General features: G+C 40.0%; 1 protein-coding gene and 1 pseudogene across 2 annotated transcripts in view; one reads left to right on the top strand and one right to left on the bottom strand.

The window, feature by feature from the left end:
• PTPDC1 (protein tyrosine phosphatase domain containing 1) overlaps window positions 1–26976 on the bottom strand; it is a 57434-nt gene extending 30458 nt beyond the window's left edge. Inside the window, exons 1-3 of one of the 2 annotated variants that reach the window (XM_037492484.2) lie at window positions 26928–26976; window positions 10316–10525; window positions 7611–7697 (exon numbers count right to left, since the gene is read on the bottom strand). In XM_037492484.2, the coding sequence (XP_037348381.1) occupies window positions 7611–7617 (7 nt within the window). In that variant the 5' untranslated portion in view covers window positions 7618–7697; window positions 10316–10525; window positions 26928–26976. Of the gene's footprint in view, window positions 1–7610; window positions 7698–10315; window positions 10526–26344; window positions 26499–26927 lie in introns of those variants that run through there. The other variant, XM_037492485.2, reaches the window with a different exon arrangement.
• On the top strand, window positions 4797–5890 carry LOC119232953 (40S ribosomal protein S19-like; annotated as a pseudogene).
• Window positions 26977–27736: the final 760 nt, after the last annotated feature.

The following is a 27736-nucleotide window of genomic DNA, read 5'->3' as shown; positions in this document are numbered from 1 at the left end:
TCTAGTGAAGTGTTCAAGGAGTGTCCCGGTCTAGCCCCAACCCACAGACACTGAGAGCTATTTGTTTAGCTCCAACTATTCAAGAATATCTCTGTTAATACACTAATTGAACACAGGTTAAAGGAAAGGAGACTTCAGTGACCACACATGATAGGTAAGATGGGAGAATATGATCTCCAGAGTTATCACATTTATAATATTCAAATGGCAGTTTTCAACAAAAACCACAAAGCATAAAAGAAACAGAAAAGTACAGTCCAAACAAAAGTACAAACTGATAGGAACTGTCACCGAGGAAGCTCAGATATTGGACTTAATAGACAAAAACTTCAAATCAAATTTCTGAGAGCCTTGCTGGTGGCCTAGGGGTTAATTAAGTCTCAGAGCTATCACCACTGTGGCCTCTGAGTTCGATCCCTGGCCAAGGAGTTGACCCACAAATGGTGCGGCAGACCTCTCCTGTCTCATCTGCTGCTCCCCTCAGCAGTGTATTTCAGTAGATCTACCTATTCTGCTCCCCATTCTGTCTCTGGTGAATCCTCTCACTCCCTGTACCTCTGGTCTACACCCCAGTTCTTCTATGCAAAAAAAAAAAAAAAAAAAAAAAATCAAATATTTGAAACATGTTTAAAAGAGCTAAATGAATCCATAACAGAGCTTTAGGGAAATGGTATATGAACAAAAGGAGAAGGTCAATAATGTCAATAAAGAAGTAGATATTTTGCAAAGGAAGCAATTAGAAATTCTGGAGCTAAAAAGTATAATAACTGAATTGAAAAATTCAATGAAGGGGCTCAACAGTAGACATGATCAGGCCGAAGAATCAGTAAACTTGAAGAGAGGACAACTGAAATTAATGCTCACATTAGGAAAACAGGCAAAGGTCTCAATCAATAACCTAAGTTCCAACCTAAGTAAACTAGAAAAATAAGAGCAAAATAAATACACAGTAAGCAGAGGCAGGATAAAAACAGCAGAAATCAATACAATTAAAAATAAGAAAATAACAGTGAAAATCAATTCAACAAAAAGCTGGCTCTATAAAAAATTAATAAAATTGATAAACTTTCAGCTAGACTTGACAAAAATTACAAGAAAGATGATATAAATCACCAATATCAGAAATGAAACAGGGCTATCACTACAGCTGACATCTACTTAGGGAATAATATAGAAATACGACTAACAGATTTACACTCATAAATTTGGTAACTTAGAAAAATGAAACAAATTCTCAAACACCATTAACTCCAAAGAGTCAACTTTAATAAGACAAGCTGGCTAGTCCTAATAAAATTAAAGAATTTGAATTGCTAAGTAAAAAGTCTCCAACAAAAGAAACCTGCAGGCTTAGATGGTCTCACTGGAAAATGCTACCAAACACTTAAAGAATAATAAGCCCTGTTTTACACAATGCATTCCAGAAAATAGAATAGAAGGGAACATTTTAAACTCCACTTGCCTTTTTGGGACCAATGAACAGAATCACAGTAACAAGAAAGAAAACCAGCAGGCATCAGAGATTTCACAGTAATCTTTGGTAACAGTAAACCCTTCAATAAATTTAGCACTTTAGAAAAATAATTTTTTATTTAGCTGAACTATAAATTACACTATATAAACATCCCTTCTACTAGCGTTAAAATGTCAGGCAAAAGTAATGGAAGAATATTTCTGTCCTTTTAAATCCTTTCTTCCCCCGCGCCATACAGAAACCTTTTTTTAAATTTCCAATTATCATATACATTCTTTGATCAATAAAGCTGATACTGTTACCGAGATAATGTAGGCTACAGCAATCACTACCACAGTTTTTAATTTCCTAACACACACACACACACACACACACACGTATGTTTTTTATGTTGAGGATTAACATAGTTATGCACATGTTATTTTTCTATGAAAACACATCATTGTTTCATTTAAGAAGGTGTATTTTAATTTAAAAATGGAGAAAGAACAGTTATCCTAATGCTGACAAGAAATACTACCTTGGTTTTTTCCTGTAAATTTGCCATTGCTTGTTGGTAATTTTATTTTGGAAGTACACCAGTTGGCAGAGCAGTGTTTAAGAAGCACTAGGGGAGAGGCACTAATGCCTTTTATTGATGTTCAAATCACTATAAGGGAACAATTAAAATTGAGAGAAGCCAATATTTTCATAGATCATCAGTGGTCTTCCAGTGACAACTCTTAGTTGCATCATCCTTGACCTATCAGCAGTGTTTGATACATGAATCTTTTTCATTCTTAGTCGTGTCTTCACTTGCTGCCAAAAATACCATATTGTTACCTTCTCTAGGTTTGTTTTTATTCATTGGACTCAACTTTCTTTACTGATTCCTCCTTTCTTCCACCAATGTCTTAATTTTGGAGTGAGGATCTCTGTCTCTGTCTCTGTTTCTCTCTCTACACACTCACCTGTTGATTGATTTCATCAGTTGCATGGCTATAAATACCATCTACATGCTGACAATCCCTACATTTGTATCTCCATTCCAGGCTTCTCTTCTGAACTGTAATCTTGAATTTTCTACAGTCTCCCTGACCTCTGTGCTGGGAAATCGAATCTCAATCTTAATGGGCCCATGGGTGAACTTCTGTTCTCTGTTGCACATCAGCGACCTCTGATTTCAACTTCAGCTGTGATGGATGGTTTTATATGAGCTCAAACTCACTTTGCATTGATAGCGGCCCATCTTGAGCAGGTGCCATGTCTTTTTTCATTCGCCTTTGAGCCTTTTTCAATGTAACAAGACTTGTTTTTACTCTGTGCTCTGGAGTATCCCAGGAGTGAATGATAAAAGAAACAGCCTTCAGCTAGCAGGGACTGGGAGGTGATGGATATGAATGCTCCCACATTTCAAATAGAAAGTCCTGGGAGGTACTCTGTATGCTTCTGAGAAATCCCAGAGGATCAAAAGCCACTGCTTGTTCACTGTGCAGTCCCCTCACTCCTGCTTTCTGGGATCCCCGCCTGCTCCCATGTTCTTGTCTCAGGCTCTGGGGGAAGCTAATTCCTTTTATGAGGGTAGAATCACTCTTTTACCTCTATAAAAGTGGCAAAAGTACAAAAAGTCCATTGTCTCTCTTGAACGCAAAAGATTCAACAAATTATTAGCAAGTCAAGGCCAAAGAAGAAAAATCATGCTATATCAATGCCTGCTTAAAAAAAAAGCATTCGACAAATTCCAACACCCATTCATGATAAAAACTCTCAGCAACTTAACAATGAAGGGGAACTGATTCAAACTGGCAAAACAGTTTGAATTACTTACTGTTAATATCATATTGAAAAAGTGAAAGTCTGAATGCTTTCTCCCTGAAGTCAGGAAGAAAGCGAGGTTATCTATATTCTCATGGTTCTTATTCTGCTAGCAGAAGTGCTAAGGCCATTACAATAATGGATAAATGCACTGCATACCTCCTGAGCAAGGCATACTTCTCAGCAATAAAAACCAGTATGCTGTAGATATACACAACACCACTGGGTAAAAACTGGATGAGAACCAGGATATTTACTCAGTCTAAAATTCTCTGCCCATAAAATAGTAATTATGAAAGGAGAAAGAATAATTTATAATGGGTAAATCTTGGCAGACACTACTTGACTGATAACATCAAACTGAACATTTCCAGTGACAGGGCAAAATGACCTCTTGCGTCACCTGATGTGAAAAGTGATAAAAGTCTCTTCTGCAGCACTGCTGCCAGAAATGCACCACCTCAATCTTATCATCAGGAAACAGCAGACAAACCCAAATGAGGAACATGCTGCAAAAGAAGTGATTTGTAATCTTCACCAAGGTCAAGAAAGGACAGTAACATTGAAAAAAAGTGAAAAAAAAAATTACAAGCACACTTTTACGATCACAGGGTATCGCTGGGATAGTTGAGAACATCCAAATAGGAGTCTCTGGGTGAATGGTATTTTAGAGCTTTTTTGTAAGTTTGAAATTATTAAAAAAAAAAAAAAAAAACAACTAACATCATAATAAGGCAGACAACCAGACATTATGGGCATCATGATGGAAGAATATAGCACCATCTACAAAATATTCTTGCTCAACTCTTTCCCTCTATCAATTCAATTGGCAGGAAATACCAAGTGGATCTAATCAGCAGAATATAGGTCATGGCAAACTCTATAGGGCCAGAAACCTGGTTTCCTCGACAAATAAACTACCGCAAGAGGGGAAATTCAAGTTTAAAAGGGATTTCAGATATACATATCAACCAGTTACAACACACTGATCTTTGATGGATCTCAATTAAAACAAACCTACATAGAAAATTCATCACTGTTTAAATATTTGATGATATTAAGAATTATTGCTAATTTTTTTAGTTATGTTGAAATAATGAAGACGTGGTTATTTACCAATGAAATAAAGTAATATGGAAGCAGGGGAGGGGCCACCCTAGTGGCGCAAGGGGTTAAGCACTGCACTATGAAGTAATCCGCAGCCTCTGCAGCACAAGTTCGATCCCTGGCCAGCCAGGGAGCAACCCACATGGCGTAGCAGACCTCTCCTGTCATGCCCGCTCTCCCCTCAGCAGTGTGTTTCAGTCAGTCTGCCTGTTCTGTTCCCCACTCTGTCTCCAGTGGATCCTCTCATCCCCCGCATCTCTGGCCTGTACCCCAGCTCTTGTATGCATAAATAAATCAATCTTAAAAAAAAAAAAAAACAGGGGAAAGGAATGGAAGAAGTGAGTGAGCTGAGATTATGAAAGCCAGGGGACAGTATTACGACTTTGGTGAGAGCATTTGGAAGAGTGTAGGGCTTTTGGGTTACTGTAATCTGGGGACATTACTGACTTGGGAGTGGAAGTCAGGGGTAAGAAATGTCTTCAGCCTTTCTCCTGGCTGGCAGCATAATGCCTGGAGTTACCGTAAGACATGTGAACCAGCAGGAGTTCATCAGAGCTCTGGCAGCCTTCCTCTAAAAGTCCGGGAAGCAGAAAGTCCCTGAACGGGTGGACACCGTCTAACTGGCCAAGCAGAAAGAGCTTGCTCCTTATGAGAAGTGGTTCTACACACACACTGCTTCCACAGTGTGATACATGTAGTTCCTCCTGGCCATTGCTGGGGTCGGCTCCATGACCAAGATCTAAGGGGGACGTCAAAAAAATAGTGTCATGCCCAACCACTTCAGCAAAGGCCCCCAAAGCATGGACCATTGGGCCCTCCAAGTCCTGGAAGGGCTGAAAATGGCAGAAAAGGACCAAGGTGGAGCCACAAACTGGTAGGTAAGGATAGAGATCTGGACAGAATTTCCAGAGGTGAGGGTGTAACAGGGTGGTCCCCAGGAAAGGGGGAGGTTCCCTGCCCCACCCAAGGAAGGGTGGAGCTGAGCAGGAAGAGGAGAAGCTGCAGAAGAGACTGAGGAAGGAAGGAAGCAGGATGGAGCCAGGAGACCTGCAGGAGGCGCATGGAGCCTAGAGACACGTGAAGAAACTGCGCTTGTCTTTTGGTCGTGGACTGGGTGACACAGATGTGGGTGAGACCCGTGGGGAGGTGACAATGGCAGCTTTTATCTTGATGTTGATTTTGCTCTTTTCCTTCCGGGCTTGTCCAGTTGTTTGTGACCCTTTTCTGTGGGTCCCCACTGGAAGATGTTTTAGACTTGTGGCAGGCTTTGGGGCCTTGCTCTGGGCCGACCCCATATGGATGGAGTTTTACCCACGAGGGGACGGGTAACTTTGGGTGCTTCACTTAGAAACTAGACTCTTTGCCTTACCTGTATTGTTTCCTAGTTTTATTAAAGTTCCTTCCCATTAAAGTCTCCTATGTTTTGTGTTGATGCGGCGGATGGCAGAACCCATTTAGAATAGGCAGGTTTGCGGGGTTTGGGCTGACCCTCTCCCTGTCCTATAACAAGGGTAGCAGCTGCCAAAAGGAAGCACTAGAATAAGTGATGCTGGGCTAATAAATTGCCTCATTTATTTTAAAAAAAGGTGGGGAGGAAGAAAATGCTTTCAATGCCCCAGGCTCTTCTGTACAAAGAGTTCTGTATCACCTCAAAAGTCAAGAATTACAGGGACTACATCTGAGGGGAGAAATCAAATATTGTACAAAATGAACAGTGATGTAAGAAAATTAAAAAAAAATTTTTTTTAAGTCAATAGACTTCACATTGGAAAAAAACCACGAAGAAGTAACAATTCAACAAAAGAAAAGATAGGGAAAACATTCATCTGACTCTTAGACTTGTTAGCTGGGGAGTTCCTTTGGGGGAAAAAAGTCTTCCAGCAGGGAAGCAGTAAGAAGACACTGTTACTGCATTTGTTTAAGATAGCACTTGCTTCTAAAACAAGAAAACTATACTAAGGCTGATATGTAAAAGCTGTCCACAAATGTAGTTATCAGTAGTTTTAGAGTCCGATACAACACAGATGAAGGAAAATCTACACAAGGACCTGGAATCTACAATGGTTTTCTTGATGACAGAGTGCGCCCTCTGGTGGAGGGGTTAGCTGTCAACAACAGCACAACTAATCAAGAACCAACTTGGGCCTCCCTGGTGGCGCAAGGGGTTAAGCACTGCACTATGAAGCAATCGGCAGCCTCTGCAGCATGAGTTTGATCTCTGGCCCACCAGGGAGCAACCCACATGGTGCACAGACCTCTCCAGTCTCGCCCGCTGCTCCCCTCAGCGGTGTACTTAGGTCAATCTGCCTGTTCTATTCCCCACTTTGTCTCTGGTGAATCCTCTCACCCCCCGCATCTCTGGCCTGTACCCCAGCTCTTGCATGCATAAATAAATAAATCTTTAAAAAAAAAAAAAAAGAACCAACTTGCCAGCACATACTGAACTCCAACATTTAGATCCTACTCCTTTACCTTTCCTTACGATATTTAATCCATCCCTGGGGGGAAATGTTTCAAAGGGTCAGATACAGGTACATGAAAGTGAACTTGGGCAAAGTTCACTTTACTGGCCAGAATGGGCAGTAAGAAAGTAGAGCAAAGGGCACAGCTAAGAAAGATTCCTTAACATCTCTCTTGGCTAATCGGTGGTGGCAAGAGCAAGAGCAGTGGTGCCTACAGTGGCAGGAAATCAGGGTAAATCCCACCTCAGGTCCTGTCACCAAAAAAGAGTTATGGCAGATGTGGCAGTGAGAAGCTAGTCTCAGCACCCTTCCTTTCTAGGCTACCATGTGAGATAGCAAAACTAGGAGAGTAAAAGAAGGGAGGAAAAAAACTGGGAGGAACAGGACTAGCTGCTTCTGAATATGCTCAGTAGGTGACCTTGCTAGTAAGCAGAAGAAAGTAAAGGTTATTTACAAATAGGCATTTGATCAAAGGGACAAACAGGTAATTTCAGTATAAGAGGACCATGCAGGAGACAGACATTGTTTTCAACATTCTTTCTTGAAAGGACAAGGTCATTATTCAGGATTTTGAGAAGGAATTTTAACAGACCAAAACAATAAGACAGAAAAACAAAAGGTCATAAGTAATACCTACATCTGGGATTCCAATATGAAGAACAGAGCCTTTTCTTTCATGTCCATTCTCATAGTTTTATTGAATTCTAGTTTGCACAGTTTTATTACATTCTGGTTTGCACAAAGGGACAAAAAGTATATTAAAGAAATATTACCTTTCATGTTTGCAGTATACCCACTGTTAATCACAAAGTGTAATATGACTGTTCATTTTGAGGAAAGACTCCAGTAGCCATGGTAGTCTGTTGGGAAAAAAAAAAAAGTTGTTTTTTTTTTAAATCTGCCTATGGGGTATTCATTTATTAATCACCTATAATGTACTAGACCTCTGTTATCTAATGTGTTGTCATTAGCTAAGTGGCTATTAAGCACCGGAAATGTGGCTAGTAGAGATTTGAGAAATGCTAAAGGTATAAAATACAAGATTTTGAAGATTAGTACAAAAAAATGCAAAACATCTCTAAAATTTTTTATATTATTTCTAAGAATGTTAAAATATTTTTGCTATATTAGGTTAATAAAATACATTATTGAATTATTTTTATTTTTTATTTTTAATGTTGCTACTAGAAAATCTAAAGTTGAACATGTGGTTCACATGATATTCTGCTGGGCAGATAGTAGGAACACAGGGAAAAATAAGGCCTACTCTCCCTCATGCATTTACAGTGTGGATACAAATAATGCTAAGATGTGCAAAATGTCAAAAGACAGGCTTGGACAAGCAGAACTGTTCAACATGAGGGCAGATATAAGACTAAGGAGTCTTCGCTTAAACTAGGGTCAAGGAGTAAAATCTATTGTGGACATGATGGTATGTTAGACAATTCAACAGAACTCCTCATTCTTTAAAAATTCAATTAAGTGAGAACTTACAAAATTTATATGACTTTATAGCTAAAAAGTCTTCATCTAATCTCATGCTCAGTTATATGACTAAGTGACTGTTCTGTTGCTATGGCTTCTGAAGAAAATTAAAATAAATCTCTTTTTATAAAAAATCACTACCTTTCTTAAGTCATGTACTGGACACAAGCATAAAATCACAGTTCTAACAACAACTTTATGAAGTAGTTATCATTCCCTATTTTAAAGCTGAAGAAATCATTTTAGTGGGATTACATGTACACTAAATGGCAAGGGTGATAATTACATCCCATCTTGAGGTTTCAAGTTCAAATTTTTCAACTATTACTAGTTACAATCGAAAGAAATTCCATTATAATAAAGATGATCTCAACATTTTTGCACTTCCAATGTGTAATACAATCAAGTAGTCACACACTACCTGTACTTTAAATAATGATGAAAAAAATAAAAAAATCAGATGAGAAATCTTATAAGCTATAAAATTATTTCCATAAAACACAAGCAAACAACTCAGAAAAGCTATATGAAGTTGACTAATATAATAAAAAGTCACATATAATACTAACATTTTTTTCTAAATGAGAATTAAAATTCTTTTTAATTTCTAATTTTGCAAAATCATGTTTATTCTCTGCACATCAGTAGCTGGGGATCAACTATAATATTAACTTAATATTAAATAGTTATACGTTTTTTTAAAGGCTCTAAAAATCTGCTGAAATTTCTTGCACCAATTAATAGAGGAAATTAAATTCAGCCCTAAATTCCTTGGAACATTCATTTATTTCTGTGAGGAAAAAAAGTCACTTCATAATTTCAGTCATTCTCTGAGAATTACAGGATGACTAAAATTTTATTTTTAAAATCAAACTTTATGCACTCAAAAAGCACATATCCAAAGACTATGAAACCATCAACACAAATAGTCATGTTCCACAATGTTCATAGCAGCATTATTTACAACAGCTAGGACACAAGATTTGATGGAGACAATGTGGTGTATCCACACCAGCAAGTATTAGTCATAAGAAAGGATGCTATGCAGCCATTTTCAACCAAATGGGGTGAATCTGAATTATGTGCAGCAAAGTAAGTCACACCAATAAAAACGAATACTGGAATTTACACAGACAATTCGATAATTTAACACTTTCACAAACCTGTGGACAACAATAAACATTCTGAGATTTATGAGATTAAACACACGGAATTCCAATGTTGGGTAACCAGGGCTAAATCCACGGTACCCTGGAGGTTTCAATCCTGCCTTTTCTCCAGGTGTCTCACCCACCCACACCTCTGGCTCCCCAGGGTAATCCAGCTTTCCTTCCAGGTGGGTCCCCTAATCCAGGGCATCCAGGATGCAACCCCTAGGTCCCTACCTTCCTCTGTACCCACCACCTATCCCTGGCATGCCTCCTGTGAATCCCTTGGCTTCTAGTAAGCTATGGTATAACAGGAATGATGATGGATAAGGAGATAGGGGGAAAAAAAAAAAGAACATTCATTTAAAAATGCAAACCCCACAAGCACGGCCAGCATCCCTCCTCCTCTTCTTCCAGCACTGACTCTGACTGAATGCAGGATGGAGGCCCTTCACAAGTTTCTCTAGTCCTGGTCAAATACCAATCTTCAGACACCATCTTATACTGGGGAAATTAACCCCCATGTTCCCCTTTCCCATCCCACCATCTAACTTTCTCTATAGTTTGGCTCTAAATGTCTAGGGAAAATGGGAAAAGAACTGCTGTGGGTTAGCAGAGGTCATCTTGTCACAGCTTGGAACTTTTACCTGGTGAACTTTTAAACTAGTAGAGGTTTAGCAGGATAACTCTTTTGAAGATGGTGAGAACTTTGAGCTAAATGCTGATGACAAATCTAAGACCTGTAAACTGTGATTTTTTACTTTCTTTTGCAATGCTTGTGGTTGGGGAGGTGTTGTGGAAATGTAATTATGGAAAAAGAGAGGGGAAAAAAAACCAACCTGTACCTTTCTCATAATGATGGCACACTTGTAATTTAGTGGAAAACACATATCCCAGCAGGCCTTTTATTGATTGCAAGGATGCTGGGATGTGGAGTCCTTGGTAGATGAGCTCTGATTGCCATTTTGGAACCTAATCTCTACTCCTGAGCTCAGAATGCTATCTCAGGTCCTCCTCTCATTCTCCAACTTTTAGTCCAAATGAAGAGGCTTCTCCTGGTCAAAAAAAAAAAAAAAAAAAAAAGAATAAGCAAATGCAAAAAATATATATACGCAAACAAAAAAGACAAAGTTTTAAATCTAAAGTTCTACTTGATGAAACTGTGTCCTTTTAAAGGAAATACAAGAAATTAAAATCATAGAGGTGACACAAAATGAAAGTAGAAAGAATGCCCTGTAATCGTATCATAAATACGGTACTAAACTAATAAATGCAAAATTTTATAATATGCTAGCATTTCAAATGAATGTTACATAAACACAAGAAGTCAAAGCACTAATAGACAAGTTGGTCAGGAAACTCCTTAGCAGAAGCAGCTTAACGTCAAAGGATATTCATTAAGATTAGATTTATAGGATATTTTTTACCATATTGCTTTTCATAAACTTGGATTACTTTCCTAAGGGATTTTGATGAGAAAAACAATGGTTGCTATTTTAGAACCATAGACGTTTAGAGCCCCGGTTGTTTAATAGACGAGAGTTATGAGTCTGTTCCAGGTGATCCAGCATCGTGGTGACAGAGGGTGTGGTGACAAGCTGGGGCCAGTTGTCACTTCCATGTGTCACTACTGACTCTATGTTGAGCTTTTCAATTCTCATGCAATGAAATGGGGTGGCTCCACCAGCAAGCCTGAATGCCATGGGGGTCCCCTAGGGGAGGAGCCATGATTTGCTGGTCTCTATGTCTCCAGAGAAGGGGAGAGTCTGGTGTGTGTGACACACTCCAGGAGCACCTGCTGAAATGGGCATACCAGATGAGTTTCTGGGGTCTAGTCATGTCTTAACTCCATATCTCCAACACCTAAAGCACATTCAAAACATGGCTAGAAAAGAGTACTGATTGAATTAATTGTAACTTTTGGGTGTCTAAGAGTGCAAATATGACCGTGACTTTCATTCTAACTAGGCTCTCAGAAACTCAAAGTCGTGAGGAATCTCAAAAGTCCTCTAGCAGATCCTGACCCACGTGTGCACATTCTCCACAATGTCTCTGTGAGAACAGTGACACTGACATCATTACACAGCCCTGGTGGCTAGAAAGCCCTTTATAATGGGGCCACTCTGTAATTTCTGCTCTTTGAGGCCAAAGAGAACAATAAGTCCTTTCTTCCATGTATCTACACCTGGTGATCATGTTCCCCAGATCAGACAGCAGCAGCCCCTTCCCCTATTTGGGTGCCTCTTCTACCTCCACTCTGATTAGTCACATCTAATAACAAGAACTGAAGTCTCCCAGATTGATGTCAACATCAAAAGTCAGAACAAGACTAGGTCTTGGTAGCATGTGTGACTTAATGTCACATTAGTATTTTCAGAAGTCTAACATCAGGACACAATCAACAGAGAAGGAAAATGGCTTAAAATGATTTGCAATTAAAAAGTAGACCTTCAGGATTGATAATGAAGTATATAAACATTTAAGTGAAATAAATGGTACAGAATGCAAAGTAAAGTCTCCACTTCTATATCCAAAGTTTTACTCCCCAAATGTAACAATCTACACATAGCAGGGGTGTCACTACACTTACAACCCTGTTTATTACTGTATCGTCTTTAAGTCATACTCCTGAATTCTTGATACAAAAGATGAGGAAACTCGCTCAATATCTAACACATAAACATGTATACATGCACTTTTAAAAACAAATTTAACTAAGTATTATGTTTAAATCCATGTAAAACCAGTATAACCTTGTATCACCAAACCTGTGCTGCTCAAAGCATCAGTGTCAAATGATTCATGTCATCGTTGGTTAAAATAAAAGCATATTTTGTTTTGTTTCAAATTTGGACCATGCATTTCTTAAACAGACTTCCCCTGGTTTTTAATCACTGTATTCTTGCTGACAGGAGAAACATAAATCTTCATTGCATCTCTCAGCTCTTTCAACTTCTTAATCACACCACCTACTTACTTTTTAAAGCTATTTTTTTCAGGGCCCTTTGGAACCTTTCTAAGTGGATGAAAGCTACACTTAGGCCTACTACATAGCTGTCAACCTGGGATTTCTTTTAATTGCACCCTTGAGTTGAAGCCACTGTTCCTTAGAGAATTTGCTTTGGCTCTGATTTATCCCCAAGTAATTTTTTCATCAAGAGTTGAGTGGATGGTAAACTTTCTAAGTCCTTTCACTCTAAAAGCATCTCATAAATAATTTAGCAATTTAGAGAATTTCTAGGTTCTGCTCAACTGTGCATTAGCAAACAGCAGTGCTGATGAAGAAGTCATCTGGATTTGCAAAGAGTAAACTGTAGGATTTTTATCCTTGGTGTTCTGAAATTTCACAAAAATATGTATTGGGGGCAGGTCTTTCCATTCACCTTCATTAATTCCTGGTGGGTTTCTATATGTATACTGATGTATCCTTCAGCAGCTAAAATTAACTGCATCACGGTCTACGATTTCTATTAGTCTTTACAAAATCCACATCATTCTCATAGAATCTCATAAAGTACCTCCTAGTATAAGTTATATATTATTACCATCTGCATTTTCTCAGGTGGGAAACCTAGTTCGAGATCACACATTTCTAGTGGTAGACCTGGGTTGTAGGTCCAGTTCGCATGCTCTTAATGCCAATGCAGTGTGCACTATGGAAGAACCAGACCAAGTGACACAATTTATTAAAAAAAACAACACTTACCTTTTCTCTCTTCTTCATTAATGTCAGGCACTTTAATTCTTTTTAAGAGTCATTATTTGGGCCTCCCGGTGGCCTAGGAGTTAAGTCTCAGTGCTACAATCTCTAAGGCCTGAGTTCAGTCCCCGATCAGGAAGCTAACCCACACATGGCGCAGCAGACCTCCCATCTCGCTCGCTGCACCCTTCAGCAGTGTATTTCAGTAAATCCACCTATTTTACTCCCGACTCTGTCTCTGGTGTATCCTCTCACCCCTACACCTCTGGCCTACACCCTAGTTCTTCTATGCAAAAATGAATAAATAAAAAAACTTTTAAAGACATTATTCTTTTACTTTACACTTGATCTGCTTTTCTGGTATTACAAAGACTTTCTACTCTAGCAAGATCTAAACCATTTTGAGCCCTCTGAGAAGTCCTGAATTGCTTTGGCTCTTTCTTGTGTACCTCCCTGGCTTCCTCCAGTCTGCACCACTCAGTCAAAGCCTCAGGCCAACAAAGACTGGGCCTCCACAATGTCCAGGGCTCAATGCTGCCCGTTTTCTCTGGCCCCCACAGGTCCCTGGCTCTCTTCACCGGAGAAGGCTTTGTCAGGTCCCCTCCTCTGTATGCTTCAGCTTAGAAACTGCTTCCAGGGAGGCAGCTGGTGCAACCACACTTAAGTCTCTTCTCTGAGACTGTAGGTCCAAGCTATCTGCTTTCCAGTGCCCCAAAACCATGTTTTAGATATTTGTCCAGTTTTCTAGTTATTTAAGGCATGAAGGTAACTGACTTCTGGTTGTTACTTCTGACTTCATACTGGTTGTTTCATACTGGTTGGAAGCAGACATTTCCTTGGCCCTCTCTGAATAACTCAAATCCAGGGGAACTCTGCAGTAGTACTCACTGTGTGTCAATTATGCATGAAAACATTAATTTACAGTCCAACTGTACATTATTCCTGATCGATTATAAACAGCTCAACTAGGTTTGTTCAACTATTGTTATAAACAAAGCAACACATTCAAATCCAAAATGGGCTCAATTGTGCTAAGCCCATGTCACCAAACCAAGACTTAATTACAACTTTAGTCTCTCCTCGAAAAGGAACATTGCCCAACTTAAGCAGGATCACTTGGTTGGCACTAGTGAGATGGTCTGTCTGGTAGACCCTTGCTATCTCCTAAAGGAAAGTGACCTTACCACAACCAGTCGTGCTTCTTTAAACCTCCTTGTCTTTCTAAAGTCCTTCATTTTGTTGAGTTCCTTGGAGTTTCCGTCTACCTGCTAGGTGGGATGATATGTGATTCAAGAATGGTTGAAGCCAGTAAGAAGTTTAAAATATACTCAGTTAAATTTTGTTTTTCAAAGTGTACAGTCAGAAATTCTGTGTTTAAGGCTTGATTACACTTTTCCAGTTATGTAAACCATTTTGAGTTTCAATTTCCTTTCTGTAAAATTAGAATTAGCACATCTACCTTCTTAGTTGTGAAAATGAAGAGAGACTGCATATATATGTGCTTCTTGCACAATGTCTGGCATCTAAGAGTTCAATAAATGCATGTTATTTTAATTTGCAAACCAGTATCTGTAATACCTTTGTTTCCCTTCTTACTCTGTATTCACTTTCTCTCTTATTTTTATAAGAATTTGTAAAGTGTTCCATTCATTACCTATAAAACAGTATTGCCAGTAGTTAGTAATGGTTGAGCTTCTCAAGACGATTTATGAAAACATTACCTCCACTCACAACCACACTGATTTCATGTGTAAGGTTGCAGAGGGAGGAGGAAATGGGTTTGAATAGTAATCCTGTCATTTCACTGCACAATCACATACTATTTAATTTCATTTCCTGTTTCTAATGACAGATATTTTGCTCACTCCATCCTACGTTTGCTTTTATCCCAAAAAGCCCCTCAAAATGACTCAACTGTTTAGGATTAGTCACACGCTCATAATTAGTACCTAATACTTAAAACTGAGAACAGCCATGTATTATTACTCATACTGTTAAGAAGAGACATCACGAAGTAAGAGTTTGACATTAAAAAAAAAAGCTCTACTTCATAAAAAAGTCATTTAACACAAGACTGGTTTCTGAAATTGACTGAAGAATTCTTAGGTCACCACTTACTCTTCCACCTCCCAGATACACAGTGTTTTGCCAAAACCTACATGGGTAATTTTTGGAGAGAGTTTCTGGGGATTGCATTAAGTGCCTGGGAGGTCAAAAGTGTGGTATAATTTCTCGCCATACATTACAATCACCTTGGGTGCGTGTGGCTAATGCAAATGTCTTGATCTCACCCTCAAAAGCCATCTGAGTTGGTAAATGTGCTGAGTAGTAGAACAATCTGTATTATCAACTCACATTCCAGCTCATTTTAATGTAGGAGGCCTCTGTCCACACTTAAAAGAAATACTGTCACTATGATTTGATTCTACACAGCAATCATGTTAGATTAAGCTGAGTTTTAAAACTTCAGGTATCAAGGGGAAAAACAGAGATGCAAGCCCTAGTATGAGTGAAGTTTTATATTTTTATGTTCACAGAGAATATTAATAACGTTAAAATACATAAGCTCACTCCATGCCAGGCACTGTTCCAAGGGCTATTATAACTTAACTCATAATTCTTACCACAACAGTAGTAGATGAATACTATTATTGCATTTTAAAAATAGTTTATTTTTTAAAGCAGTTTTAGGTTCAAAGAAAAACAACAGAAGGTATGGCGAGTTCTCCATTGTCCCCTGTGCCATTCCTCACATTAACCCTGTTACAGAGTGTAATCTCCATGAAAAGGGGAGGTTCCATGTTCTCTGCGCCATCTAATTAAGGGTGGAGCTGAGCAGGGAGGGGAAGCTGAAGAAGACCTGGAAGACGACTTGGTGGAAACATATGGAGCAGAGAGACATGCTAAGAAGTCCTGCTTGCTTTTCAGCTTTAGTATTGTACCAGGGACTTGAGGGCCATTACCTTAATTTGTAGTTTGATTTTACTGCTTTCATACTAGACTTGCCTTCTGCCCCTTTCCTATGGCTCTCTGCCAGAAGGTGACTTAGACTTGTGGCAAGTTTTCAGGCCTTGGTCAACCCTGTTTGGCTGGGCATTTACTCACAAGGGGATAGGTAATTTTGGGTGTTTATTGGGAAACTATTACCCTTTCTTCTCTTTCCATGCACACTCATTTTATTAAAGTTCTTTTCGATTAAAGATCTTACACGCTACTTCGGCTTTCTGAGCTGTAAGAGGAGCCCCCAGGGTTTCTGGATACAGAGGAGCTTGCCCGGCTCTGCTGTGGGGTCTACTTCAGCAACTAAAGGCAGTGGAACTTGCTGGAGTTCCACTGTGCCCCAATGGGAGATGACTGATCTTGGCACAGGGCAGTTTTGATGCATCAGTGGGATTTCAGTTTTGAAATTGGCATGGTTTTATAAACAGACCAATCAGGTTTGAGCTCGCACCAGTACCAATCAAATCTTGGTAACTGTGCCAATTTTGAAAACAGGTCAACAAGGTTTGAAAGGTGGCCACCCTGAAGGGGTGATAGATGGAGACCTTCATTCATCAAGACCTGCGCTACAGAATCATTCGAGACCTCTGCATCTGATCTCTGCTGACTGCAGGTGCCCGCTCCAGCTCTGGCTCCACTTCTACACTGCCTCCTGTTAGGTGCCACGGGCCTGAGCCCAGTAACTGGTCTTGGCAGGCAGCTACCCTCCATGTGGTCTGACCCAGTGCTTGCACTCAGGCGTCAGTAGATGGCTGCACTATACAAGGGGCTACTGCTTTGCTGAGAGGGCCAGTCACCATCTTACACACGCAGCTCCTGCTTCCTCGGCTGACCTGGCCAGCAGTCATGCCATGACTGGTTACGCTTGGACACCAGTCTCTGCACCATGGGCACTGTCTGGGGTAGGGCAGACTGCATCCAGTTACATGCAGCCTATAAATTCTTCCCTTCTCTCTCTGTTTTTCAATTTCTCACTCCCTATTATAAATAATTCCTGTTATTGTTGTATCTGCCTTGTGTCTGCTTTTGAGTCATGTTCAGTTGTGTGAGGCCCCAGGTGAAGACCCACTAACCAGTTTCTCCCTGGCCCCCAAGGGTATGCTCTACTTCATTATGAATCAAACAGTAAAGGAAAACAAAAACAATTAAAAAAAAAAAAAACACTGAAATGCTTGCATTTTTGAATCTGCAACATTTTAAATATCATATAACTATATAAAATCTCCTCCTCAAAATGTCTCCAGGGCAGGTAGAAACATTTAAAAAATATCATATCTTATTTCAGACCCATCCAGTGTTTCTAATGAGGTAAATCCCCAGAGGAAGAATGAAAGGCTGCCTTGAAAATATGTTATGTCTGGCATTTTGCAATAAACTTCACTAGCTTTTGTGATCTCACACTGTAAATACACCTTAGGGAGGGCCCTAGGACTGAGGAGACTAGTCTCAGATCAGAGAAAAACAACCGTATAACAGGAACCTCACAATTACATCATTTAAATAAATACACTATTTGGTTCAGATTCTTCAGAAAACACAGTATGATAAGTCAACTGGGATAAAATGGTAACAAGAGGTGAAGATGGTTTTCACTGGCAAGGTGTCCATACTCCCTAGACTTCTCCCTGGTTAGGTATTTGTACAGGTTTGAACCAATCTCACATAAATGACACCACCACAGATTCCTCTACACTCATCCAGAGACCAAAAATTCCTAATTCGACACCATCAGAACCACATGCGGGGCTTTACTAAAAACTCAGATTTATAGACCCCACCCCTAGAGTTTCTACTGACTAGGCATGGGTGGGGCTGAGAATCTGCATTTCTAAGTAGTTTCCAATCATGCTGAAACATTGAGAACTACTGCATTAGGTAATCAGTTAGCACTTATTAACAGTAGGAATTCATACAGGCTATTCCATACATGCGTCTCCCAGGTGCCATTTAGCTGTCAAACATTAAAAACTTTCTTTTTATAGTTCCTGAGTCAATCTTCACAAAATCTTAAAACAGATTTAGAAGTCCAGCATCATCAATTAATTCTAGAAAGAGACCTGAGTACCAAATTTCTATTTTAAACCAAATATATCACCTGGAGTCAGTGTATTGATATGCAGGTGGTAGCAACAAGAAAAGAGACTCCTCACATCAGTGACTTTTTGGTCAGGCACCAGATACCACAACATTTTAGACAACACAACTTGGAGTCCCAACCAATGATATTCATTATCTAACTATCCCTAATATTCTTTTTAATAAATATATAAATATTGTGGGTATGTAATTAGATTCACCTTTAAATAATATTTTGTGACACTACCTAAAAATTTTTTCAGTAAATAATATTAGCTAGTTCAACATGAGAAACATAAAATATTGGGAAGAACAGAGTGTAATTCACCTTACTACTCCCATTTATTTATAGACTAGGGAGGATAGCAAGATCTTCAATCTCTTCAATTTCAATAACTCTAAGGAAAAACTTACGTGAAACATATTCCAAGCAATTAGGTGAGAATCCTGGATGACTTTTAACATAGGCAGGAATGCAATTCTGGGCTTCACAAGTTTAGATCAGACCTATAGTAAAGTGCACTGAATGTCTGATTTCAACTGTGGACTGAGTTTACACACTAGCTTCCCCCTCCTGCTAAGATGCTAGTGAAACCAGAAAAGATTAAGTCCATTCAACAAAGAGCGGGAAAAGGTTATCAATGCTATCCCATTAAGCTTCTGGAAGATAAAAAGCAGATGGAAGTAAAGGAACAACTAAATCTGAGTTAAAGTTGTAGTCCAGAACATAACCACAAAAAGGGCACATCCCTCCCCTATAGTGCAGATGACTACATCTCATCAGAAAAGATGGAAAGACAGCGCGATGAAAACATTCAGGGTTGAAAGAAACAGATGTCAACCAAGAGTTCTATATCAACCTAAACACTCCTTGAAAAATGGAGAAATTAAAACATCTCCAGACTTAAAACAAGAAAAACCTGAGAGAATTTGTTGTTAGCAAACCTGCCGTTAAAGAAATACTAATGGGAGTTCTTCTGGCTAAAGTTGTTTTAATAGAAATAAAAAGATACTAAGTGGTACCTTGAATCCAGAAAGAAACAGAACACCTTGGAAATACATACAACTTTTTCTTGACTTATGTGTTCTAAAAGATACCTATATAAAGCAGTAATTATAAAAGTAAGCTGATGAACTTATAATGTACAAAACCAGAATTTGTATTATGCAACAATAATAGCACAATAGAAAGGGAAGGAAATGAAGGTATACTAAAGTTTCTGTAGACCACTAAAGTTAAATTAGCATTAATTTGAACTAGCCAGTCTCAAATTAAGGTGCCAAATGTAACCCCAAAGTAAGCACTAAGAAAACAACTCAAAAATACAGAAACAAAAAGGGAAGTGAAAAGGCATAATTATAAATACCTAATACATAAGAAGGCAAGAATCAAGGGAGAAAGAAGCACAAAAGATAGGACATAAAAAAACAACTAGGAAAATGGCCTCCCTGGTGGTGCAAGGGGTTGAGATGCAGCTTATGAAGCTATCCACAGCCACTGCAGCACGAGTTCAATCCTGGGCCAGGGAGCAACCCACATGGCACAGCAGACCTCTCCTGTCTCGCCTGCTGCTCCCCTCAGCAGTGTATTTCAGTCAATCTGTCTGTTCTGCTCCCCACTCTGTCTCTGGTGAATCCTCTCATGCCCCATACCTCTGGCCTGTACCCCAGTTCTTGTATACATAAATAAATAAATCTTAAAAAAAAAAAAACAAACTAGGAAAATGGCAGGTGTAAATCCTAATTCATAAGTAATTACTTCAAATTTAAACAAATTATATATCCCAATCAGAAGGGAAAGATGGCAGAATGGATTTTTTATTTTTTTATTTTTTTTTGTGGGACCCTCGCCGGCAGCTGGGGAACAAACTGGAGCTGCAGAGGCTGCGGGCAGCCTCGCAGCCCAGCACTCAACCGCTGAGCCACCAGGGGAGGCCCAGAATGGATTTTTTAAATTGATCCATCTAACAAAATACATACAAAAATCTGTAAGAGGAAAACTATAAAGTTCTGATGAATAAAATAGAAGAAATACTAATAAGAAGATATTCCATGTTCATTGACAGGAAGATTCAGTATTGTCAAGAACTGTCCTAACAGTTCTTCCCAATTTTAACTAGATTCAATACAATCCCAGCCAAACTGCTAGCAAGTTATTTTATGGACAATGACTATATGATTCTAAAGTTTATATGGAGAGGCACAAGACCATTAAGGACACTTACACTTTAAAAGTTCACAAGTAATTAGAACTGCTTTCTCTGTTTTGCAATATCAAATCATTTGCGTCAGATAAAAGAGAAGAAAATTATCTAAACAAGAAACTTTTCCCATGTGTATCAGGAAACACATACAACTAGTCACAGAAAGAAGTAAACCTCCCCTGTGGCCCTTGCTTATCATCTATATTTTCAATGAACTTTACTTAAAGGAAAGAAAACTAAACTAGCATCAGTTGATCCTGTACAGCCTTTTACTAACAAAATAAGGCAGGCTGAGTTAAATGAATGCTAGGACCTTTAAAAAACAGACTTACAGAATGCAGGAAATGTGTAGCTTAATCAGCCCAGGGCCTAAGGAAATAAAATCAGCTATGGGGAAGAAAGGAAGAGGCAGTAGTCAGTAGAGCAGTGTTTACTAGGGCCTGGTGAAGGGAAGCCACCGATATAAAGTACAAGACACATAAGAAGTACTTGAGAAATGACAGCAATGATGACAGTGAAGTATCTAGGTCAGGACATCAGCATCTAGGAAGAACCTGGCCTGCAGGGGATTTAGGCTGGAAAAATACAAGGGTCAGCATTATCAGTAACATATTAAAATACTACAAACTGATATAAAGTGGTAAAACACTTCTATTAAATGAAGTAAAATAGACAAATTGTACACGTTATGTAGAAATAAACAAGCAGAGGAAAAGGACTTGAAATAGACTGACCAAAATGCTGGTAATAGTATGGCTGACTATTTTTTCTGAATGATTCTCAATTTTCCATTATTTCTTGTTTTGTTATTATTACTCAGACAACTAAAACAAATTTTAAAAGTTCGTTTACTTATACCTTTTCTTAAAGACACAGGACAGCCCAAATGTTTATAGATACCCAAGGGAAGTCAAAATCTGCTATGGCATAAAAGATTTTGACCTTAAAATAAGAATTAGTCCACCCATTCATGGGTCAGGTTTAAAATAGGTAACATATACAACATATTCAAGTCAAATGAAAAGAGACAGAGTACTCACAGGAGCGATGACGTTTTACACAACCACTGTGGATAAAATCCACTATAGATTAAGAGAGAAAAAGACAAAATAGATAAGTAAACTAATGAAATGATAACAGTAGTGGGACTGTGTTTTTTCTTTTTGGCTTATTGATATTTTCTAAATTTTTATAATCAATATTTTACTTTTATAGGAATAAAAACACTATTTTAAAAAAAAATTACAATGCACTGGTTACTATTATGTACATTTTAAGGAAAGCACTTTCATGTTATATTTTAAAATACATTCCTACCATTGTTTTTAATATCCACTACAAATTTAATCTGTGATCTGAATCATTTATAGACAGTATCTCATAGACTATAAAGACCTTTAGAATGAAGACAAAAATAATTTCAAAACAGGTATGATTTAATAGTCAAATATATTTGTGTATTAGCTAGAAAGTCTGAGGTAACATACAAAAAGCAAAACAGAATTTAAGTATTAGGCCATCTTCTTTGGAATATAAAATTTTAGAATATAAATATCTGTTACTTAAAGCTAGACACATTTTTATTCATATAACTCTCCTTTCCCTATACCTTCTAGGAAATGTTCCAACACAGGATCTTATTTTCCCATCTTACTCCAATTCCTCCTAACTCCACTCTCAGTGCTTTGTTTCTAGCAAATAAAGTAAAAAGTAAAAATTCTGAAAGACTGGCGGAAGAAGTTTTAAAATAAGAGACCTTAAGGGGTTAACTGTGTGACTGACTAGAAAAATCTTCCTCTGGGATTTCTCCAACAGAATCCTCCTGGGGCAATAGGGAGACAAGCATTAGGGAAGGAAAGGAACAGAGAAGTGGATTTTGTTTCTGGGTTGGTGGTTGAGGTTTCTGAATTTATCCTGCAGAGTAATTTAATAAATGGTCCCTATTCCAATAATAAAATACTTGCTTAGAAAAAACTGGAATTATGTGAGTATAAAGCATATTCATTTACCCTATAATACTTGATAAAAATACAAGCTACAAAACAGATTCAGAGTAGAAGCTCATCTTATGAAGTGACCTCATTTCATTTACATACAAATAAAATATGTACACAGACAAATGACTGGAAAAATATACACCAAAATATTAACAGGATATATTTTGTTTCTATTGTCTTATTATCAATTTTCTAAATTTGACACTAACTACATATTACCCTTATGAGGAAAAACACTATTTTTAAAAGAAAATATGCATTCTACTGCAAACTGTGAGAAACAGTAACTGGGGACACAATATAACAAAAACATAGTCACAACGCTAAATTAAGAGGCAATTTAATCCCTAAGATTATTTTAGTGAAGAAAATGTGTATTTTCTAGACCCTCTTCCACCTAGAGCTGAATTCATTTTTAAAAGATATAAAAGTAACATATCAAGATTGACTTTGTAGAGGAATGATTCTACATGAAAAAAATGTTTCCCTGAGTAGCTGAACCTTTTAAAACATAAAGAAATGTGCCACGGATCCCATTAATAGATTCATGTGAACCATTACAATGTCTGGCACATAGTAAGTATGCAAACATTTTTGATGAAAGAGTATCCTGAGTTCATATACAGAACCAGATACATTTCTATTTGAGAGGCAGACAGCCACAAATTACTAAACCAGGTGTACAGGAGAAGAGATGGTGTTGCTGGAACTGTAATGAATAGAAATGACCTAAGAGACCAAAAAGGTACGCTTTTGGGTCCCTGCGATGGCCAGCAACTTTGTGCTATGAACACTGCAGCATCCAGACAGGAAAGTCTGATCCAGAGAGTGACATTCACACCCACACAGAAAAACTGAAGAGAGGAAATGTTCTTCTGCAGCAGCTAGAATGAGAGTAGTTGATCCCTTCTCAGGCAGAAACTACCACTGAAAAGGTTATGTCACTCATGTGGTTTACCACCCAAGAGGACAAATATTTAGTGTTAAATCATTGATAATACTTTGTTTTCTCTTCAGATCATATAAATCTTTCACCTTTTAAAAACAAAAAGAAAATAGTATCAAAATACTTTAGTAACTGGATAGCCCAGAAACAAATAATAAACACAGAAAATGCTAAAGTGGAATCCCTATTAATATCTTTTTTTTTTTTTAAAAAAGGTTTATTTATTTATTTATTTATTTATACAAGCACTGGGTACAGTCAGAAGCGCGGGAGGGTGAGAGAATTCACCAGAGCCAGAGCAGGGAGCAGAGCAGGCAGAAGGACTGAAGTACACTGCTGAGGGGAGCAGCGGGCGGCAGGAGAGGTCTGCGCGCCATGTGGGACCCTCCTCCGGTGGCCAGGGAGCAGCCGGGGATCGAACCAGCACTACAGAGGCTGCGGGCAGCTTCACAACCCAGCGTTCAACTGCTGAGCCACCAGGGGGGCCCTCCCTATTAATATCTTTAAGTTACTTTTTTTCATGCAAGTGTTAGAGTTTTAAACTTTCATTATTGCAACTAGTCACTTACACAATTCCATTTCTTTAAAAATCTTATACGTTCACCTTGCTATAATCAGATTGATCACTGTTTGATCAACTAGAAAAATGAAAATATGTAACTTTTAAAGGTTCCTCAACTAGTTGTTTTCACAGGTACCTGTTTCAGTCATCAGTCCATAAGAATTGTATGTTAAAATTCCCACTGGGCTTATAAGAGTCAATATATCACACAGAAATCAGTGAGAAGGACTTATTTTGGACACATTTCCCTACCAACCAAATTAGGTGCCCATTGTAATTGCCATTAAAGAGAACGATTCTCAAGAAAAACAAGACTAACTTCTTAGAAGTTAAGTCGAGGAACTATCAAAGCACAGACATTTTTATGGAACAAACAATAAATTCAATCTTAGACCAAATGTAGAAAGTATTTCAGGCCTGAAAAATCTTTAATTGTGCTAATTTATTTTCCTTAAATACCCTATTTTCTGACACAGAATCTCAACTGAAAAGTGTATTTTCTAATCAATGCTTTTGTCACAAATTAAACTCAGTGAAGAACACATTAAGACCCTGGAAGCACTATTCCCATCTCAGAGATGAGCAAAATATCAAGAAAGGAAGTCACTGACCCAAGGTCGCACAACTACAAAGTGCTGAAATTGGCACTAGAATACCAGTTCTTCCATAAACCAAAACCCACTTTACTACTTCTATCCCATGTTGCCTGCACAAAAACCAGAAAGACAAAATAACAGTACCAACATTGAGTGCATTAAATGATAGTTAATACTTGCAAAGGAAATGTTTGATTGTTGAACCTATAGAACTTTTAGGACAAGAAATATGTAAGTACAGTACATCTTCACTTAACATCTGATAGGTTCTTGGAAACTGTGACTTTAAGCAAAATGACATATAAAGAAATCAGGTTCTCAAATAACATTTCATTCAAAGTCAGATTGTTTTAAGGAAACCATGCTGAACAAAACAAAGTTATTCAAGGATCTACTGTAAATTAAATATATTAAAAGTATCCTGTGGAGGGGGAAGTGATATGGGAAAGATCAGATATAAAGTTACCAAGAAAGAAACATTTCAATGTATATATTTTCACACCCACTGTATTATTTTAAAATTAAATAAAAATTTTCAGATTGGGGGGGCATTTGGGGTTTGCAGAAAGGATGAGCTATACTTTAAAAGAGCTATGATTTAAGGTTTATCTTCAGGATAATTTTCATATTTCCAATCGGAATTCTGAAGTTCAAGCCCATCTCAGAAGATTTTCTAAATTTTGAGAACATGAACAATTTAGATGACTGGGGTCATTATGGTGAGTTTTAAAGTTTTTTTTCATGGTGTTTTAAAGTTTATTAACTTTAATATAAGTGCCTGAGCCTGATTTTTAGCAAGGTCAGAGAAGGAATGTGTGAAAAAAAAGGAAGGAAGGAGGGCAGGCAGGTAGACGAAGCAAAACTGTCAGCATTTTCTCACACTGAATGTCAACAATATTCAAGGTGCTGTCTCATAAAGGCGGGGTTCTCCCAACACAGAATTTCCTCCCAAAGCTTGGGAGACGGAATATCTCTGCTGCAGAAAGGAAATTTTGAGTCCCCTGGGTACCATCCTTGAATCTGGGGATTCCATGGAAAATAGACCAAGGTAGTTGTTTTCAAAATGGTCCCTGGATCACCAAAATGGGAATAACCTAAAAAGATGGTTACAATGCCGATTCCAGGCTCCACCCAAGATACTGAATGCACATTTCTGGAGTAGGGACTACAAATCCGCGTTTTTAAAAAGTCACAGGAGGAATTACGCGCAGAGACTTTGGACACAACTGGACTGGAAAGTGAGAAAAAGCACAAGTGGGTGGTTTTGGAGTCATACAAACTTGGTTTTAAATACCAGTTCTCCCATTGAATAGCTCTGACTGCATGTAGCAAGTCACCCAATTCCTCTGAACCTCAGTTTTCTCATACAGAAAACAGAATGACACTTTCTTTGGTGGGGAGACCAGATAAAATTATATGTGCAAACGTACATGTACATATGTTGGCACTAAATTTTTATGCAGTCAGTCATACTTCGCTTAAGGAAGGGGATAGATTCTAGTTCAAGAAAGGTGGCTGTCAGGCGATTTTCTCCTTGTGCATACATCACGAGAGTGTAATTACAGAAGCCTGCTTGGTAAAGCCTAGTACAGACCCGACTACACAGTTGGTAAAGCCTAGTCCTGGGAATCTATATGCAACACCATCCCACATGACCCCCAGACTCTTAACACTTAGACGGCCTCTCAAATCCTTGCAACACCCAGTGAGTAAACGCTTGTCCTAGGCCCTGACCATACCCACCTGTCACAGCATTATCCACCTGTCTCTTCCCCTAAGGCAGCGTTTCTCACCTTTCTCCCGCTCCTTTCTCCCAAGGAGCCTGTTTAGTTACTTGCGCACAGCCCCCTGAAGATGCTGGGACGGGTGGGAATCCCCAGCTCCTGCGACACCCTCTCAACGCCAGGGGCAGACCGGGCACCCGCTTCACGCCGCGCCGGGGCAAGCCCTACCCGCTGCGGGACCCGGGCGCGGCGCCCAGGCCGGCAGCACGGCCTCCCGGCGCCGCAGCATCCCCGCGCGGGCGCCGTCCCGGGAGAGGCCGCCGCACGAAAGGCGCAGGACGGGCTCCCCCGCAGAGCCGCACGCGGGCGCCGGCCCCGGCCCGCCCGCCCGCCCGCCCGGCTTCCCGGCGCTGGCCCGCTGACGCCGGGTCAGGTGCGGACGTTGCCGGGCCAGGCTGCTCGCGGGTCCGCAGCCCGCGGCGCCCACGCACGTCCCCTCCCGCCAGCGAGGCCCCCGCGCCCGAGCCCCGGGCGTTTAAACTCTCTTCCCGCGTCCGCATCCCACCCCCGCCGGCCCCCGCGGCCGGGCCGGGCCCCCGCCCACAGCCTCCCGCCCACGGACCCCCACCCACAGCCCCCACCGATCACTCACCGGCGCCCGCGCTCGGACTGAGGATTTGCTCCCTGCGGCCGCTGGCCGCCCTCGGCCCCGCCCAGCCGGCCCGCCTCCGCCCCCGCCGCCCAATCACAGCTGAGCGCCGCCGCACGTGACGCACACGGGCCAATGGGAGTCCGGAGCTAACCGTGACGCCACCGGGGTCTCCTTGCGCTTTCAAAGCGGGCGGCGCGAGGGGGCGTGGGGCAAGGGAGGGATGCGCGGGAGAGAGCGGGGGGCCTTGAGGGCGCTAGAGGTGGGGAGGGGCGCGAGGGCCGGGGGCTGGGGTGCTGCGAGGGGCCGGGCGGGCGTTGAGGAAGGATGAGGGAGGGGCGCCTGGGAGGTTAGAGGCCTGCAGAGGTGTGGCGGTGGCCCGTGTCGTCCCGGCTGCGGGAAACCAGAGGTGGCCGCAGAGGAAAAGGGGGGACAGGCCGTGGAAGGAGATCTGACACCCTCAGCTTTGGCCAGCCTCTCTCTCCCCCACGTCCCCCTCGCTTCTCCAGCAAAAGAGGCAGACTCGGATTTCCCGCCTGTCCCTCACAAATGCCATGCTGGTCCTGGCAGCCCCTCCCCTTCTGGTTCCCGGGACCCCCCTTGGAATGTGAGTGCTGGAGTTAGTGTCAGGCCCAGCCTGGCCATCAGCCTCCTATCTGTTCTGCTAACAGACCTGTTGGGTTCGCCAGCCTATAATAAAGCTCCCCCATTCCCCAAATCCTGAAACCTTAAGGCTTTTTATTTTTAGTTTCCTCTCTTGGAAAATGTTATGTATTCTGGGGAGCCAAACGCATCCTCTGTTCTAACCTCAC

The sequence above is a fragment of the Talpa occidentalis genome, unplaced genomic scaffold, assembly GCF_014898055.3.
Source record: "Talpa occidentalis isolate TD23 unplaced genomic scaffold, MPIMG_talOcc4v2.1 talOcc4.7, whole genome shotgun sequence".
Classification (NCBI taxonomy): domain Eukaryota; kingdom Metazoa; phylum Chordata; class Mammalia; order Eulipotyphla; family Talpidae; genus Talpa; species Talpa occidentalis.
The sequence above is the reverse complement of the archived record's forward strand: the minus strand, read 5'-3'. Positions and strand labels throughout refer to the sequence as shown.